This window comes from Cervus elaphus, chromosome 9 (assembly GCF_910594005.1).
Source record: "Cervus elaphus chromosome 9, mCerEla1.1, whole genome shotgun sequence".
NCBI lineage: Eukaryota > Metazoa > Chordata > Mammalia > Artiodactyla > Cervidae > Cervus > Cervus elaphus.
In genome coordinates, this window is record NC_057823.1 from 17,220,547 (window position 1) to 17,233,466 (window position 12,920).

Consider the following 12,920-nt stretch of genomic DNA (forward strand, 5'->3'; position numbering starts at 1 on the left):
ACTCCGCCGCTGGCGTGATTCCTTGCATTTGACCCTAGTCAAATGCTTCCCCCATTGAATCCCCCCACGCCCCCGTGTGTGTTCACTGGCAGGTACATCCTGGTGACCCCCCGGGTCCTGCGGATCGGCAGCCCAGAGACCATCCATGTGGAGGCTCATTCTGACTCCGGTGAGCCCCTCAGCAATCCCCTTGAGGTGACTCTCAGCGTGTGGGATTTCCCCATGAAGAATACTCTGGTGGCCAGGAGAGAGATCGTTCTCTCACAGGAAAACCACTTTATGGACCAGGCATCAGTGACGGTGGGTGACAGGCCAAGATGAGTGGGCTGGTTATACTTACTGCTCCTCTTATGTCCTATTTTTCAACTTATTGAAGTATAGTTGATTTACAACACTGTGTGAATTACTGCCTACAGCAATAGGCTTCCTTGGTGGCTCAACGGTAAAGTATCCACCAGCAGCACAGGAGACAGGGATTCAACCCCTGGGTCGGGAAGACCCCCTGGAGAAGGGAATGGCTGCCCACTCCAGTATTCTTGCCCGGAGAATTCCATGCATAGAGGAGCCTGGCAGGCTATAGTCCATAGGGTCGCAAAGAGTCACACATGACTGAGCAGCTAACACTTCTTCTTCTTTTTTTTTTTTTTTTCCAGAAAATCTCAGAGTAATCAAGTGAAAGGTTAAAGGTGGGAAGGAGAAGATGGCTTTGTTTCAGGGTGAACAGTTTGAGCAAAGACCTGGAAGGGGGATGCAGCATGGTGCTTTGGGAAGCAGAAAAAGATTTTAAAGTCTTTCTTATTAGGCCTCAGCTCAGTTGGTAAAGAGTCCACCACCAAGGCAGGAGACCCCGGTTTGACTCCTGGGTTGGAAAGATCCACTGGAGAAGGGATAGGCTACCCACTCCAGTATTCTTGGGCTTCCCTGGTGGCTCAGATGGTAAAGAATCCACCTGCAAGGCAGGAGACCTGGGTTCGATCCCTGGGTTGGGAAGACCCCCTGGAGAAGGGAATGGCTACCCACTCCAGCATTCTTGCCCGGAGAATTCCATGGACAGAGGAGGCTGGCAGGCTACAGTTCATGTGGCCACAAAGAATCAGACACAACTGAGTGACTTCCACTTTCATGCATTCTTTTTCGTCTTCTGTTCTAATATGTTTTATCACAGGATTTTGAATAGAGTTCCCTGTGCCCTACAGTAGGACCTTGTTGTTTATCCATTCTATATATACCGGTCGGCATGCTCTATCCATTTAGAAATTCAAAGTCCCTTAAGTCTGGGCTCCAAGGAAGGCCTTGGTCAGCCCACACGACACCTCTGTGCAAATCTAAAAAAGAAATGATACCAATGAACTTACAAAACAGAAAGAGACTCACAGTATTAGAGAACGAACTTATGCTTGCTGGGGGGGAGGATGTGGGGGAGGGATAGTTAGGGAGTTTGGGATGGACATGTACACACTGCTATATTTAAAACGGGTAACCAGCAAGGACCTGGGAACTCTGCTCAATGTTATGTGGCAGCCTGCGTGGGAGGGGAGTTTGAGGGAGAATGGATGCATGTATGTGTATGGCTGAGTCCCTTCACGGTTCATCTGAGACTATCACAACATTGTTAATCGGCTATACCCCGATACAAAATAAAAAGTTAAAACTAAAATAAAATCAATCATAGTTTGAGATTTGAAAGAATAAAAGGCGCCCTCTCCTGGTGACTTGGGAAACAGCCTAAACGGGATTGCATCCAGGCTGGATGCACTCGTTGGGCAGCAACCTGGGCGTTGCAAGCGGAGAACTTGCTCCCAACAGCAGAGCCAGAGAGCTCCCATTCAATTGCTTTGCCAACACCTGGTGCAGGGCTTTGCCTGCAAGGATGGAGACCCCAGCAGACCCTGAGGAGTGTGGGCATCTCTCCCCAGATTCCCGAGAACCTGGTCTACCCCCCAAAACCTGGGACGCAGTATGTCATCATCGAGGCAAACTGGGCGCCCACCTCAGTCTCTTCATCCATGCAGAAGCTGGTGCTGGTGGCTCCCCATGCTGGCTACATCTTCATCCAGACAGACAAGACCATCTACACTCCCGAGCAATCGGGTACAGTCCCCCCGGGGCACTTGGCCTGGGGCAGGTGCTGACTCTCATCCGGTTTCCCCTTGTGGGCCCCAAGTTCCACCTCCCAAGGTGTCCTCCTGTCCAAGGCTCCCCTCCCCCATTGCCCAAGATCCTCATGACTATACCCACCTCCTCTCCAAACCCTAGCCTAGGCTCAGAATCTTCCCTCCTTCTCCAGTTCAATACCGGGTGTACGCCGTGAACCACAGGATGGATCCTGTGCCCAGGACTTTCACCCTGGACATCAAGGTGACCTGTCCCGAGGGGAGGGTGGATCCCAGGTGCTGCGGTTCTATCATGTGCTGGAAGACTGGGGTGTGAACCACCCGCTCCCTATTCCTGCAGAACCCGGAGGGGATTGCTGTGATCAGCAAGGACCTCATGCCCGAGAATGGTGTCTTCACAGATACTTTCACCCTGCCAGAGCGTATCAGGTACCCTGCAAGGAACTCTAGGGAGGGAGTGGGGCAGGTCCTCCTTCTCGGGCTCCAACTCTCCTAACTCTCTGTGCCTCAGTATTGGGACCTGGACCATTGAAGCCAGTTACCAAACTGCACCCAAGCAGAAGTTCAAGATAGGCTTTGAAGTGAAGGAGTACGGTGAGAAGGGCATGCTGGGGAGGACAAGGTGGGTCCCTGCAAGGAGTGGAGCTGGAAAGGCAAAGCAGGTCTCATGGTGCATGTTCCATGTGCCAGGGCCTGCCTGAGCTGGGGGCTGGTGGACAGGACCATGCGTCCAGCCCACCGGGGCTGCCAGAATCTCCAAGGAAGGAGCAAGTGGGACAGGGAAGGGACAGGAGTGGGGTGGGCACAGTGAGACGCTGAGGGTAAATAACTCTCTTTACTCCACCCAGTGCTTCCATCTTTTGAGGTCCAGCTGATACCCAACAAGACTTTCTTCTACCTCAGGGATGAGGTTCTGGGTGTGAATATCCAGGCCCGGTGAGTTCCTTAACCCCTAGCCTGGCCAGAGGACCAGGGAGGCCAAGAAGCTGAATGAGCAGAGAAGTGAGCCCTTCTGCAGCTCTTAGGGTATAAGAGAGACACTCTCTGCCACCCATGAGACAGTCTTGTCCCTGTGAGGTTGTGCACATCATCCCCTAGGTCTCCAGGGTTGTACAAGCCACCTTGTCTACATAACGGTGTTACATCATATCCCACAGTTCAGACTGTCTCTAAAGATCCATGAGGTCGCATAGGCACCTTTGCCATCTCCTGAGATTGTCCAGATCATCTCTGGAGCTCAACGAAACTGCAAATGCCACATTCACTGCCTTTTACGGACCATCTCCACAGCTCTATAAGGCTGTACAGGCCATATTGTCTGCCTAGGGTTGTAGTGGCCATGTCTGTCACTTCTTGACATTATACAGACCACTTCTCCAACTCTATCATCCTACACAGGTCACCTAGACTGCCTGATGAGGCTTCACAGACCACCTTTGCCACCCCAGGGTTGTTCAGACGTCCCTGTGGCTCCATATGGCTGTACAGCCTACCTCTACCATCCTGGGAGGTTGCATAGGCCACATCTGCAACCCAACAAGGCTTCATGGGATTCTTTTGTCACCTCCCAGGCTTGTGTTGGTCAGTAATGGAATCATCTTAGTCACCAGGGACCCCCCTCTGCCCTTCCCAAGTGTTATAGCCTTTCCTCCAGCTCCATGAGGTCTTACAGGCTGTGTCTGCAGACACATGAAGTTATGTCTACAGGCCGACACTTGAGGTTGTGTCTGCAGGCAGACACTTGAGGTTGTGTTTGCAGGCACATGAGGTTGTGAGAGTGCTTCAGAGCTAGTGAGATGGCTGTCCATCCTCCAGGTATATATTCAACAAGCCGGTGGATGGACATGCTCTGGCCATCTTCGGGGTGAAGCAGGACTCCCATCGGATCCCCATCCAAAGCTCCCTGCAGAGGGTGGAGGTGACTGAGACTTACCCCTCTGCTGTCTCTCCTTCCCCACCTCCTCTCCCCTCCTTCCCCCTCTCCCACCTCCCTTCCTTCAACCATCCCCCACGTCCAAAGAAACCATCTCCTCTCCTCTCTCCTATCCCGAGAGCAGGTCTCTGAAGGCCATGGCCACATCTCCCTCCAGAAGGACACGCTGATGGCTGCCTTCCAAGGCCCAGAAGAGGACTTCATCGGGGCCTCAATCTTTGTCAACGTCACTGTCTTCTCCTCAGGTGCCATCCTCACCTGGGTCCCTGGCTAAGCTCAAGACCCTGTGTCCTTTCCCAGCCCAGCACTCCACCCATGTGACCTCAGGCCAGCTCCTTAGCAGAGAATTTGGGAAACATCAGAAGGACTGGGAGGAGCTGAAATTGTATTACCATCTTATCTTGCCTTCACCAAGTTGTGCCTTCCGTACCAGCAGCCCTGCTTCTTCCCCAAGAAACTTAACATCTGCTGCAGATTTCACGGTCCCCTTGTCTCTCCAGGGGGCGAGATGGTCCAGGCCGAGATCTCCGGGGTGAAGATTGTTCGGAGCCCATACAACATCAAGTTCATCAAGACACCCCAATATTTCAAGCCGGGGATGCCATTCCGCTTTAGGGTCAGAGTCTGGGTTTACTCCACTCAGGGACTTAGGGCCCCCCCTCTCTGAAACAGACCTTCCCAGGAGACAAAATCCCATGCTGGGTTCACCTGCCTCCCAGAATTCATTTGTCTGAGAGTTGAGTTCATCATGTCTTCAGACCTATTCCAGCATTCCCTCAAGTCGTAACTCAAATCCCCCCAAAGCACAGAGATGGCCCCAGAATTTCTCCAAGGGTGGAGGGGGCGTAGTTACAGACCACAGTCAGGCTGGAAGGAGGTGCTTAGACATTTATCTTGAGGCTGCATTTGCACAGAAAGTGTGCTATTTTTTTATACATTCTTTTGGGATGATTTTGAGAGGTCTGGTGGGCATTATAAAAGCCAGTGCCAATCCTGCTCCAAGTTTTCACCAAGCCCTGCGTGTCTCCTCCTACGCTTTTCACCGTCAATTGCCCCCCACTCCTACCCACCTGGCACACCAAACCCCAGGGCTGCCACTTCTGGCTTTACTCTGCAAAACTCTAAGGGGCGCCGTTCACTGGCACTGAGTGAGTGGTGCTCCTGGTGTTGCTCAGTGCACAACCTGTGCAGCCGTACAAAGCAGTCTTACCCAGACTGCATTCACAGTTCCCACCTCTTACCTTGGGCCACCCTCAGGCCTGTCCTTGATCTCACACCAGATTCCACTCCAGGTCTTCGTCTCAAATCCTGATGGGTCCCCAGCCTCCAAAGTCCTCGTCAGCTGCACAGATGTGAAAGTACACACCACGCCAAGAGGTGAGGCTACTCTGGTCATCAACACAGACGCAAATCTGAAGGAGCTCACTGTCCAGGTACCACACTTATGCGGCAGGGATAGTGGGGCTGGGGTTTTGTAAGCTGGAAGAGTTATTGGGGGGTTTACTTGTCCATCGCCCTCCCCAGGTGAAAACTGAGGCGCCAATCCAGCCAGAGGAGCAGGCTTCAGCCAGTATGACAGCTCGGCCTTACTCAACTCAGGATGAGTCAGGGAACTTCCTGCACATTGACGTGAAGGCATTGAACACAGAAGTTGGCAGCAACATCCAGCTGAGCCTTAACACGAAAGATTCTTCTGTCAATAACAAGATCACTCGCTTCACCATCTTGGTGAGGGGCTGGGACCAAGACTTGCACTGAGGAATTCTTTCTCTGGTACAACCCTGGCAAGCTGAGTTGGTGGGAACCATGTGGGATGGACGCAGACCTAGGGGTGGGCTGAAGCAAAGAGACTATGGGCCTCCCTTGTGGGCTGGGATAGCCTTGGGGAAGGGCTGGTCCTGTCCTTCTCATCCTTAATCTCCCTTGTCTCCAAGGTCTTGAGCAAGGGTCAGATTGTGCATGCCAAAGAATTAAAAAATCATGGGAGTGTCTTCGCATCCACCATTATTGATGTGACTTCCAAGATGCTGCCCTCCTTCCGCATTCTCGCCTTTTATTTACTGCCTAAGGGGACAGGACAGGACCCTGAATTGGTGGCTGATTCCATTTTGATTGATGTGAATGACAAATGCCAGGAGAAGGTGAGCCTAACTCCTTACAGTTGTACACCACCATCATAATTCTTGGGAGATAGTCTGTGCAAATTCAAAGGCTCTCAGTCTGGGGGCAAGAGGAAGTGATGTGGCATTAAAAGCTCAACCTCAGAGGTGAAGAAGATGCAAGTAAGTGTGCAGAGTTGCGAATGGCCTGGTGGAGTTCCCAGATGCACCATCAGAGCTGAAGGGAGCATGAACTTGACAGTGGACTTGGGGAAGCCCCTTGGTGACCTATGAGCCTCTTTTCCTCACATCTCTCTTTTTGCTTGCTTAGCTGAAGATTGGCTTGAAGAATGACGCATACCTCCAGCCTATACAACCAAGCAGCAAGGTGGCATTGAAAGTTACAGGTGATGCAGAGGCCACAGTGGGGCTAGTAGCTGTGGACAAGGCTGTCCATATCTTGAACAGCAAGCACAAGTTCACACAGAAGAAGGTAAGAGCATGTGGGCTTTGAGCCAAAAGACTGCCTGGAGATTCTAGCTGGAGCCTCAGTTTCTTCACCTATTAAATGGGTAATATTTATAATTGCAAGGATTCAAGGAGCCTGTGGACAGCATAGAAGTTGGCAGGTGGTAAGAGCCCAATAAATCGATGATGGTGTGAAAATTATTATTTGAACCAGCAATTACAGTGTACCATTGCACCTTCCCTGGAGGGATAATACTAGTTCCAAATCCAGGGTCCTCTCTTGATCCTCAGATCTGGGATACGGTAGAGGAACATGACATCGGCTGCACAGCAGGCAGTGGGAAAGACAGACTTGCCGTGTTCAAGGATGCTGGATTGGACATGAAGATGAGCACAGGGATGGGCACTCTGGCAAGCACAGGTATAGCCCGGGGACAGGAGGAGGGTAGAGGTAGGGAAAGTGCTATCCAGTGGTTAAGCGTGAAACAGATGAGCTAAAATCTAGGACTCTGCCACTTACCGTAGGTCAGTCATATTTCCTCTCTGATTCTCAGTTTCTCTAACCATAAAATATACGTAGTAATAGAAGTAACTCACTGTGTGCTGATTAAGATGCAATTTTAGCCATGTGTATCAAAGATACAAATTAACATTATCTTAAACAAGAGAGGCATTTATTTCTTGCTCAGTAACAGGCCAGAGATTATTCTGGGACTCAGGCTCCTTCAAGCTTATTGCTCTGCTGTATCCCAAGATGGAGTCTCATCAGGACCTCCTGCCAGGCACCAGGACAAAGGGACTTGAGAAGAAGACACTTCTCTCTCATCTTATTGGCCAAAATTCAGTCACATGGCCCATCTAGATGCAAGGGAGGCTGGGAAATGTAGTATTCATTTCTGAGTGACACATTAAAGATGGAGGCTTAATTGCCACAAACCACAGGGGAGAATGGATATATGGGGACAACTAGGTGTATCTTCTTTCAGCTATAAATAGTGAAAACAATAATGATTTCTATTTACTGCAAGCTGGAGCCTGTGCTAAGTACTTTTTCTTTTCTTTTCTAAGTACTTTTATATGCATGATCTCACAGATAGAACTATGATTATTCCATTTTACACCGCTGAAGAAATTAAAACCCAGAGAGGTTAAGTGACTTGCTGAAGATTGCACAACTTTTAAGTGTCAAAACTTGAGTGCGAAGAGGCTATGAGATAAAATGAGGTGATGCATATAAAGCACTGGGTAGGCAGTAAGCACCCAGTAAGTATCAAGAATGTGAATAATGATCTTGACTTGTCCTCTCACTCTTACCTCTGACCCCCAGACTGGCACTGCCCCCCAAGCCCCTCTCCCAGCCGCCGCCGCCGCCGCTCCTTGAAGAGGTTGGAGACCAAGAGGAAAGCAGGTTAGTACTAAAGCTGGATGTGGCCCTCTTGGCTCCCTAACCAGGGCTTAGAACAGAAAACTGAAACCACTCTAGACTCCAATGAGGAGATGAGTGATTTAATGATGGGAGTTTAGTGCTTTGAAATTCATTAGCTGAGCTTCAGAATGGAAGTCGGAAGGGTGTTTCCTGGGACTCAAGGTCGTGCCACTGGAGATCTTGCAATGCACAGAATCTCAGGAAATTGCTGTCAGTATTCTTTGGGAAGCTGATGGGTTAATAATGAAACACAGAATTATGCCTGCTACAAAAACAGACTGTAGCCCACCCATCAGCTACCACTGAAGGTAGGGAAAATGGTCTGTACCTCTCTTCCACCTTCCAATCCTATACTAGAGTGTCTGAAAAATGAAAGTGAAATGGAATTCTCCAGGCAAGAATACTGAAGTGAGTAGCCATTACCTTCTCCAGGGGATCTTCCCGACTCAGAGATCAAACCCAGGTCTCCAGCATTGCAGGCAGATCTTTTACCTTCTGAGCCACCAGGAAAGCCCCTACAAGAGTTTCTCAGCAGCAGAATCTCATTCCATCCAGAACCCTAGCAGCAAGGGAGTTGGGAAATGTAGTTTTTAGATGTCTAGAGTCTGTGATACTGAAAGGGGAGAAGGATAACATGTAGATGAAGAGCAGGGTGTGGACAGGATGAAGAAGTCTAGAGCTGAAGGAGATGGGAGGTAAAACTAGGTGTTTTTAGAAGATGGATTCTATGAATATTAGACTTTTCAGTCTCTTTGAGCAGTGCTAATTACTTTGTGGGTCTAAATAAATGGGAAATAAGTGAAGTCTAATAAAAATTTAGGTAAAATGCTGTCTAATTTCAATATCAAAAATTATGCTAACCTTCATGGAAAAGTACATGCTATAAACTGTTGTTATATTTATGATAACAATCAGTCATATTACTTAACTATAGATGTTCTAATCGTGTTATATGGTAGATGGCAAGATTTTTAAATTGCTGTAATATTTTAATCTTTAGGTGCATTCCTTCAGTTGGCTAATTTAGAACCTTTCAACTTGACATCATGCTCTATAGCAAGTTTTGTGTTTTCATTTTTAAAAAATACACCATGGAACCAGGAGTCAAAATTGCATCTTTCTAAGGCTTATTTAGTTATTTTTGGTTGTGCTGGGTCTTCGTTACTGCAGGTAGGCTTTCTCTAGGTGCAGGGAGCAGGGGCCGTGCTCCCGTTGCCGTGCGCAGGCTTCTCAATGAGGCGGCTTCTCTTGTTGCGGAGCACAAGCTCTAGGGCACAGGCCCAGTGGTTGTGGTGCATGGTCTTAGATGCCCTGTGGCATGTGAAATCTTCCCAGATCAGGGATCGAACCTGTGTCCCCTGCTTAGGTAGGCAGATTCCTAACCACTGCACTGCCAGGGAAGTCCCAAGATTGCATCTTTAATAAATAAACATGGCATTGCCAATCCCCGTCCAAAAGGAAGGAGGAAGAGGAGCAGAAGCAACAGGACCATAAATTCCAACCCCTAGAATTCCATAAATTCCAGCTTCTGAGCAGTGTGACCCTGGACCAGGGAACTGATCTCTCTGTGCTCAACTTCCTCATTAGAACACATCACAAGGGAAGGGTTCAATGTGAAGCTTAAGGGGAAAGATATAGGCAAAGCTCTGGGGACGGCGTTGCCAGAGATGTGGCTAAACAGAGGCTGATGTCATGGTGCTTAGGTGGATGAGTCCCCGCTTCCTCAGGTCCCCCCCAGCCCCTCCTCTGTCCCTCTAACTCTGGCCTGCAGTGAACAAGTTCGAGACAGCGCTGGAGCAGAAGTGCTGTGAGGCTGGGCTCCGGGAGAACCCAGTGGGGCTGTCGTGTAAGGAGAGGAGCCAGCATGTCCGCTACGGACCAGTCTGCATCGCTGCCTTCCTGAGCTGCTGCCAGCTGTCTGAGACCCTGACTCGGGAGGCCCGAGAGGAGCAGCTGCTTCTGGGGACAAGTGAGGGGGCCATGGCAGGAAGCACAGGGTTGGGAGGGCCCCACTGAGGGGGCGTGGAGTGAGATGGAGGGTTGCAGTGGGAGGGCCCCACTGAAGGGTCTGGTGGGTCATGGGAGGTGTGTAGAGGAGACCCTGCCCTGCATCTGCCCCCTGCAGCGGATGAAGATGATGATTTAGACGACTTCTTCCTGGAGGATGAGCCTGTCCGGAGCTTGTTCCCTGAAAGCTGGTTCTGGAAGACCATTACTCTGCCAGAAAGCACATCAGGGTAGGATTATGACCCTCGTGCCAGCCTCTGGCCCCTGGCCCTTCCATGCATTATCAGGGGATGTTGCTCCACGGCATGTGGAATCTTCTCAGACCAGGGATCGAACCCGTGTCCCCTGCTTAGGTAGGCAGATTCCTAACCACTGCACTGCCAGCGAAGTCCCAAGATTGCATCTTTAATAAGTAAACATGGCATCACCCATCCCTCTCCAAAAGAAAGGAGGAAGAGAGACAGAAGCAGTGGCACAAATTCCACCCCCAGCTCTGCTGCTCGTGAGCTGTGTGACCCTGGGCCAATGTATTGACCTCTCTGTTGCTCAACTTCTCTGCAAGTTGAATGCTTCTAAATTAGCTAACTGAAGGCATGCACTTAAAGATAAAAAAAATAACAATTTAGCCATCTTATTGGCTACCACATAACATGATTAGAACAGCTATAGGTCGGTAATATAACTTGATTATTGCCATAAATAAAACAACTATTCATATCATGTACTTTTCCCAAGGTCAGTGCTCCCAGGGTGACATTGAGCTCTCAGAATCATCCCATGCCTTCCTGGACGGGGATAAAGATCCCAGTGGGTTCCCTTCTCAAATAATGGCCCTCTAAGGATAATCTCTCCAATTGGGTGACTCACTGACCCCTCCATAGTGATGTTAAGCCCAAGACAGTGACCCTCAAATCAGAGGCTCTGTCCAGGCAGCACAGACTCATCATGTTCCCTCCACCCACCCCCTGGGGCTTCCTGCAGCATCTCCCACTACATCACCGATGTGACCATGCCCGATTCCATCACCGCATGGCAGTTCGTGGCTGTCAGCATCAAGACTGGACAAGGTGACCCCACAAGCCCAGTGCTGAGGAAACAGGAGAACAATGGCCCTGACCAGCACCCCCCTCCACTGCCCCGACACCCAGGACAGTTGGCCTTTGCTTAACGGCGAGTGCTCTCCTGGTTCTAGGTATTTGCGTCTCAGATCCCTTTGAGCTGACAGTTATGAAACCCTTCTTTGTGGATCTTAAGTTGCCCTTCTCCGTGATCAGGAACGAGCAAGTCCAGATCCAAGCTGTACTGTACAATTTCTTGCAGCAGTCAGTCAAGGTGAAGCCCCCAGCCTTCCCCCGTCCCTTCAAACATATCTGTTGGTGTGTTTTATGAAAAGGGATGGAGCGTGTCTGTTTACCGAAGGGGCCACTGAAGTGGCAGCCTTTTTGCGAAAGCTTCTAAGACATTTTCTCATTTAAGCCTCACAATAACCCCAGGAGATGGAGGCTCTGACCATTCTCGGTTTAGAGATAAGGAAACTTACATTGCTTCCTGGGGTCACACCACAGGAAGTGGTGACAGAAGCCTGGCATGCTGCAGCTCATGGGGTCACAAAGAGTCGAACACTTAGCGGCTGAACATCAACAATAAGGGACAGAAGGGGGTTGAACCCAGGCAGGGTCTTTACTCTCAACCACTGAGCTACATTTGTCACATACTCAGGATTCTCAGGCTGGAGGCAGGGAGGAGACTGTGACTTTAGGGTCCTGGGCCTCCTCATGCAATCAGGACCTCCTAACCGTGCCCTCTGCCCCAGGTCCGAGTGGAGTTCCCTCACAAGGAGTCATTATGCAGTGCAGCAAAGCCAGATGCCCCTTCCCGCCAGATAGTGGCTGTGCCCCCCTCCTCCTCCAAGGTGGTGCCCTTCGTGCTTCTTCCACTTGAAATAGGCAAAGTGGATGTGGAGGTCAAGGCCAGAGGCTCTGGGGTCCAGGACCACGTGAGGAAGACACTCCTGGTCCAGGTAATGGGCACTCCCCAGCCCTTGCTGCCCATGTAGACAGTGGGGTGTCTACACTTGGGGCTCCAAGTTGTATGATCATGGGAGGGGGTGGTGGTTCCAGGATCAAGAAACAGGCAGGAGTGAGGGGCATGACGATGATTTAAAAGTTCAATCACAAAGCCCCCCACTTTGGGACTTTGGAGTCAGGCTTGGGTTCAAACCTTGTGTCTGCTGTGTGATCTTGGACAACTTACTTAATGTCTCTGAGCCTCATTTGCAGGATGAGAATAATCCTCATAGCCATGAGTGATCAGAGAGCTGTGAACATTACACACAATCAGTGCCTGACCCATCAGTATTAATACTTTATTTACTTGACAAACACGTGTTTAACACTTAGGATGTAGCACTTTGAAGATATTAACTCATTGAGCCCTCAGAACAACTCTGTGAGGTAGGAGTTATTATCCTCTCCCTTTTATGGATGAGAACACTGAGGCACAGGGGGATGAAGTATTTTGTCCAAAGTCGTGCAGCTAGGAAGCAAAAATGCTGGAATTTGAACCTCGTTATCTGGGCTCCAGAGTCTGTGGTCTTTTTTTTTTTTTAACTTGTTTGTTTGTGGCTGTGTTGGATCTTTGTTGCTGCTTGTCAGCTTTCTCTAGTTGCAGCAAGTGGGGCCACTCTCTATTTGTGGTGCACGGCCTTCTCATTGTGGCGGCTTCTCTTGTTGCAGAGCACTGGCCCTAGGGTGCAGTGAGCTCAGTAGTTGTGGTCCATAGACTTAGTTGCCTCAAAGCATGTGGAATTTTCCTGGACCAGGGATTGAACCCATGTCCCCTGCATTAGCAGGAGGAGTCTTAACCATTGGACC

The 12,920-nt window shown here is 49.9% G+C and overlaps 1 protein-coding gene across 4 annotated transcripts in view; it reads left to right on the forward strand.

Moving 5' to 3' along the window:
* LOC122699476 (complement C3-like) overlaps nucleotides 1-12,920 on the forward strand; it is a 29,187-nt gene that overhangs the window by 138 nt on the left and 16,129 nt on the right. For 2 of the 4 annotated variants that reach the window (XR_006342616.1, XM_043911440.1), the window contains exons 2-21: nucleotides 93-300; nucleotides 1,917-2,091; nucleotides 2,288-2,358; nucleotides 2,455-2,543; nucleotides 2,626-2,708; nucleotides 2,963-3,050; nucleotides 3,930-4,032; nucleotides 4,172-4,292; nucleotides 4,548-4,663; nucleotides 5,340-5,480; nucleotides 5,572-5,775; nucleotides 5,982-6,188; nucleotides 6,478-6,639; nucleotides 6,906-7,035; nucleotides 7,942-8,022; nucleotides 9,812-10,009; nucleotides 10,166-10,277; nucleotides 11,029-11,114; nucleotides 11,240-11,379; nucleotides 11,861-12,067. Coding sequence is in view for 3 of the 4 variants with exons in the window: in XM_043911440.1 (XP_043767375.1) it covers nucleotides 93-300; nucleotides 1,917-2,091; nucleotides 2,288-2,358; nucleotides 2,455-2,543; nucleotides 2,626-2,708; nucleotides 2,963-3,050; nucleotides 3,930-4,032; nucleotides 4,172-4,292; nucleotides 4,548-4,663; nucleotides 5,340-5,480; nucleotides 5,572-5,775; nucleotides 5,982-6,188; nucleotides 6,478-6,639; nucleotides 6,906-7,035; nucleotides 7,942-8,022; nucleotides 9,812-10,009; nucleotides 10,166-10,277; nucleotides 11,029-11,114; nucleotides 11,240-11,379; nucleotides 11,861-12,067 (2,722 nt within the window). In the remaining variant the exon portion in view is untranslated. Of the gene's footprint in view, nucleotides 1-92; nucleotides 301-1,916; nucleotides 2,092-2,287; nucleotides 2,359-2,454; nucleotides 2,544-2,625; nucleotides 2,709-2,962; nucleotides 3,051-3,604; nucleotides 3,696-3,929; nucleotides 4,033-4,171; nucleotides 4,293-4,547; nucleotides 4,664-5,339; nucleotides 5,481-5,571; nucleotides 5,776-5,981; nucleotides 6,189-6,477; nucleotides 6,640-6,905; nucleotides 7,036-7,941; nucleotides 8,023-9,811; nucleotides 10,010-10,165; nucleotides 10,278-11,028; nucleotides 11,115-11,239; nucleotides 11,380-11,860; nucleotides 12,068-12,920 lie in introns of those variants that run through there. The other 2 variants (XM_043911441.1, XM_043911442.1) reach the window with 2 other exon arrangements.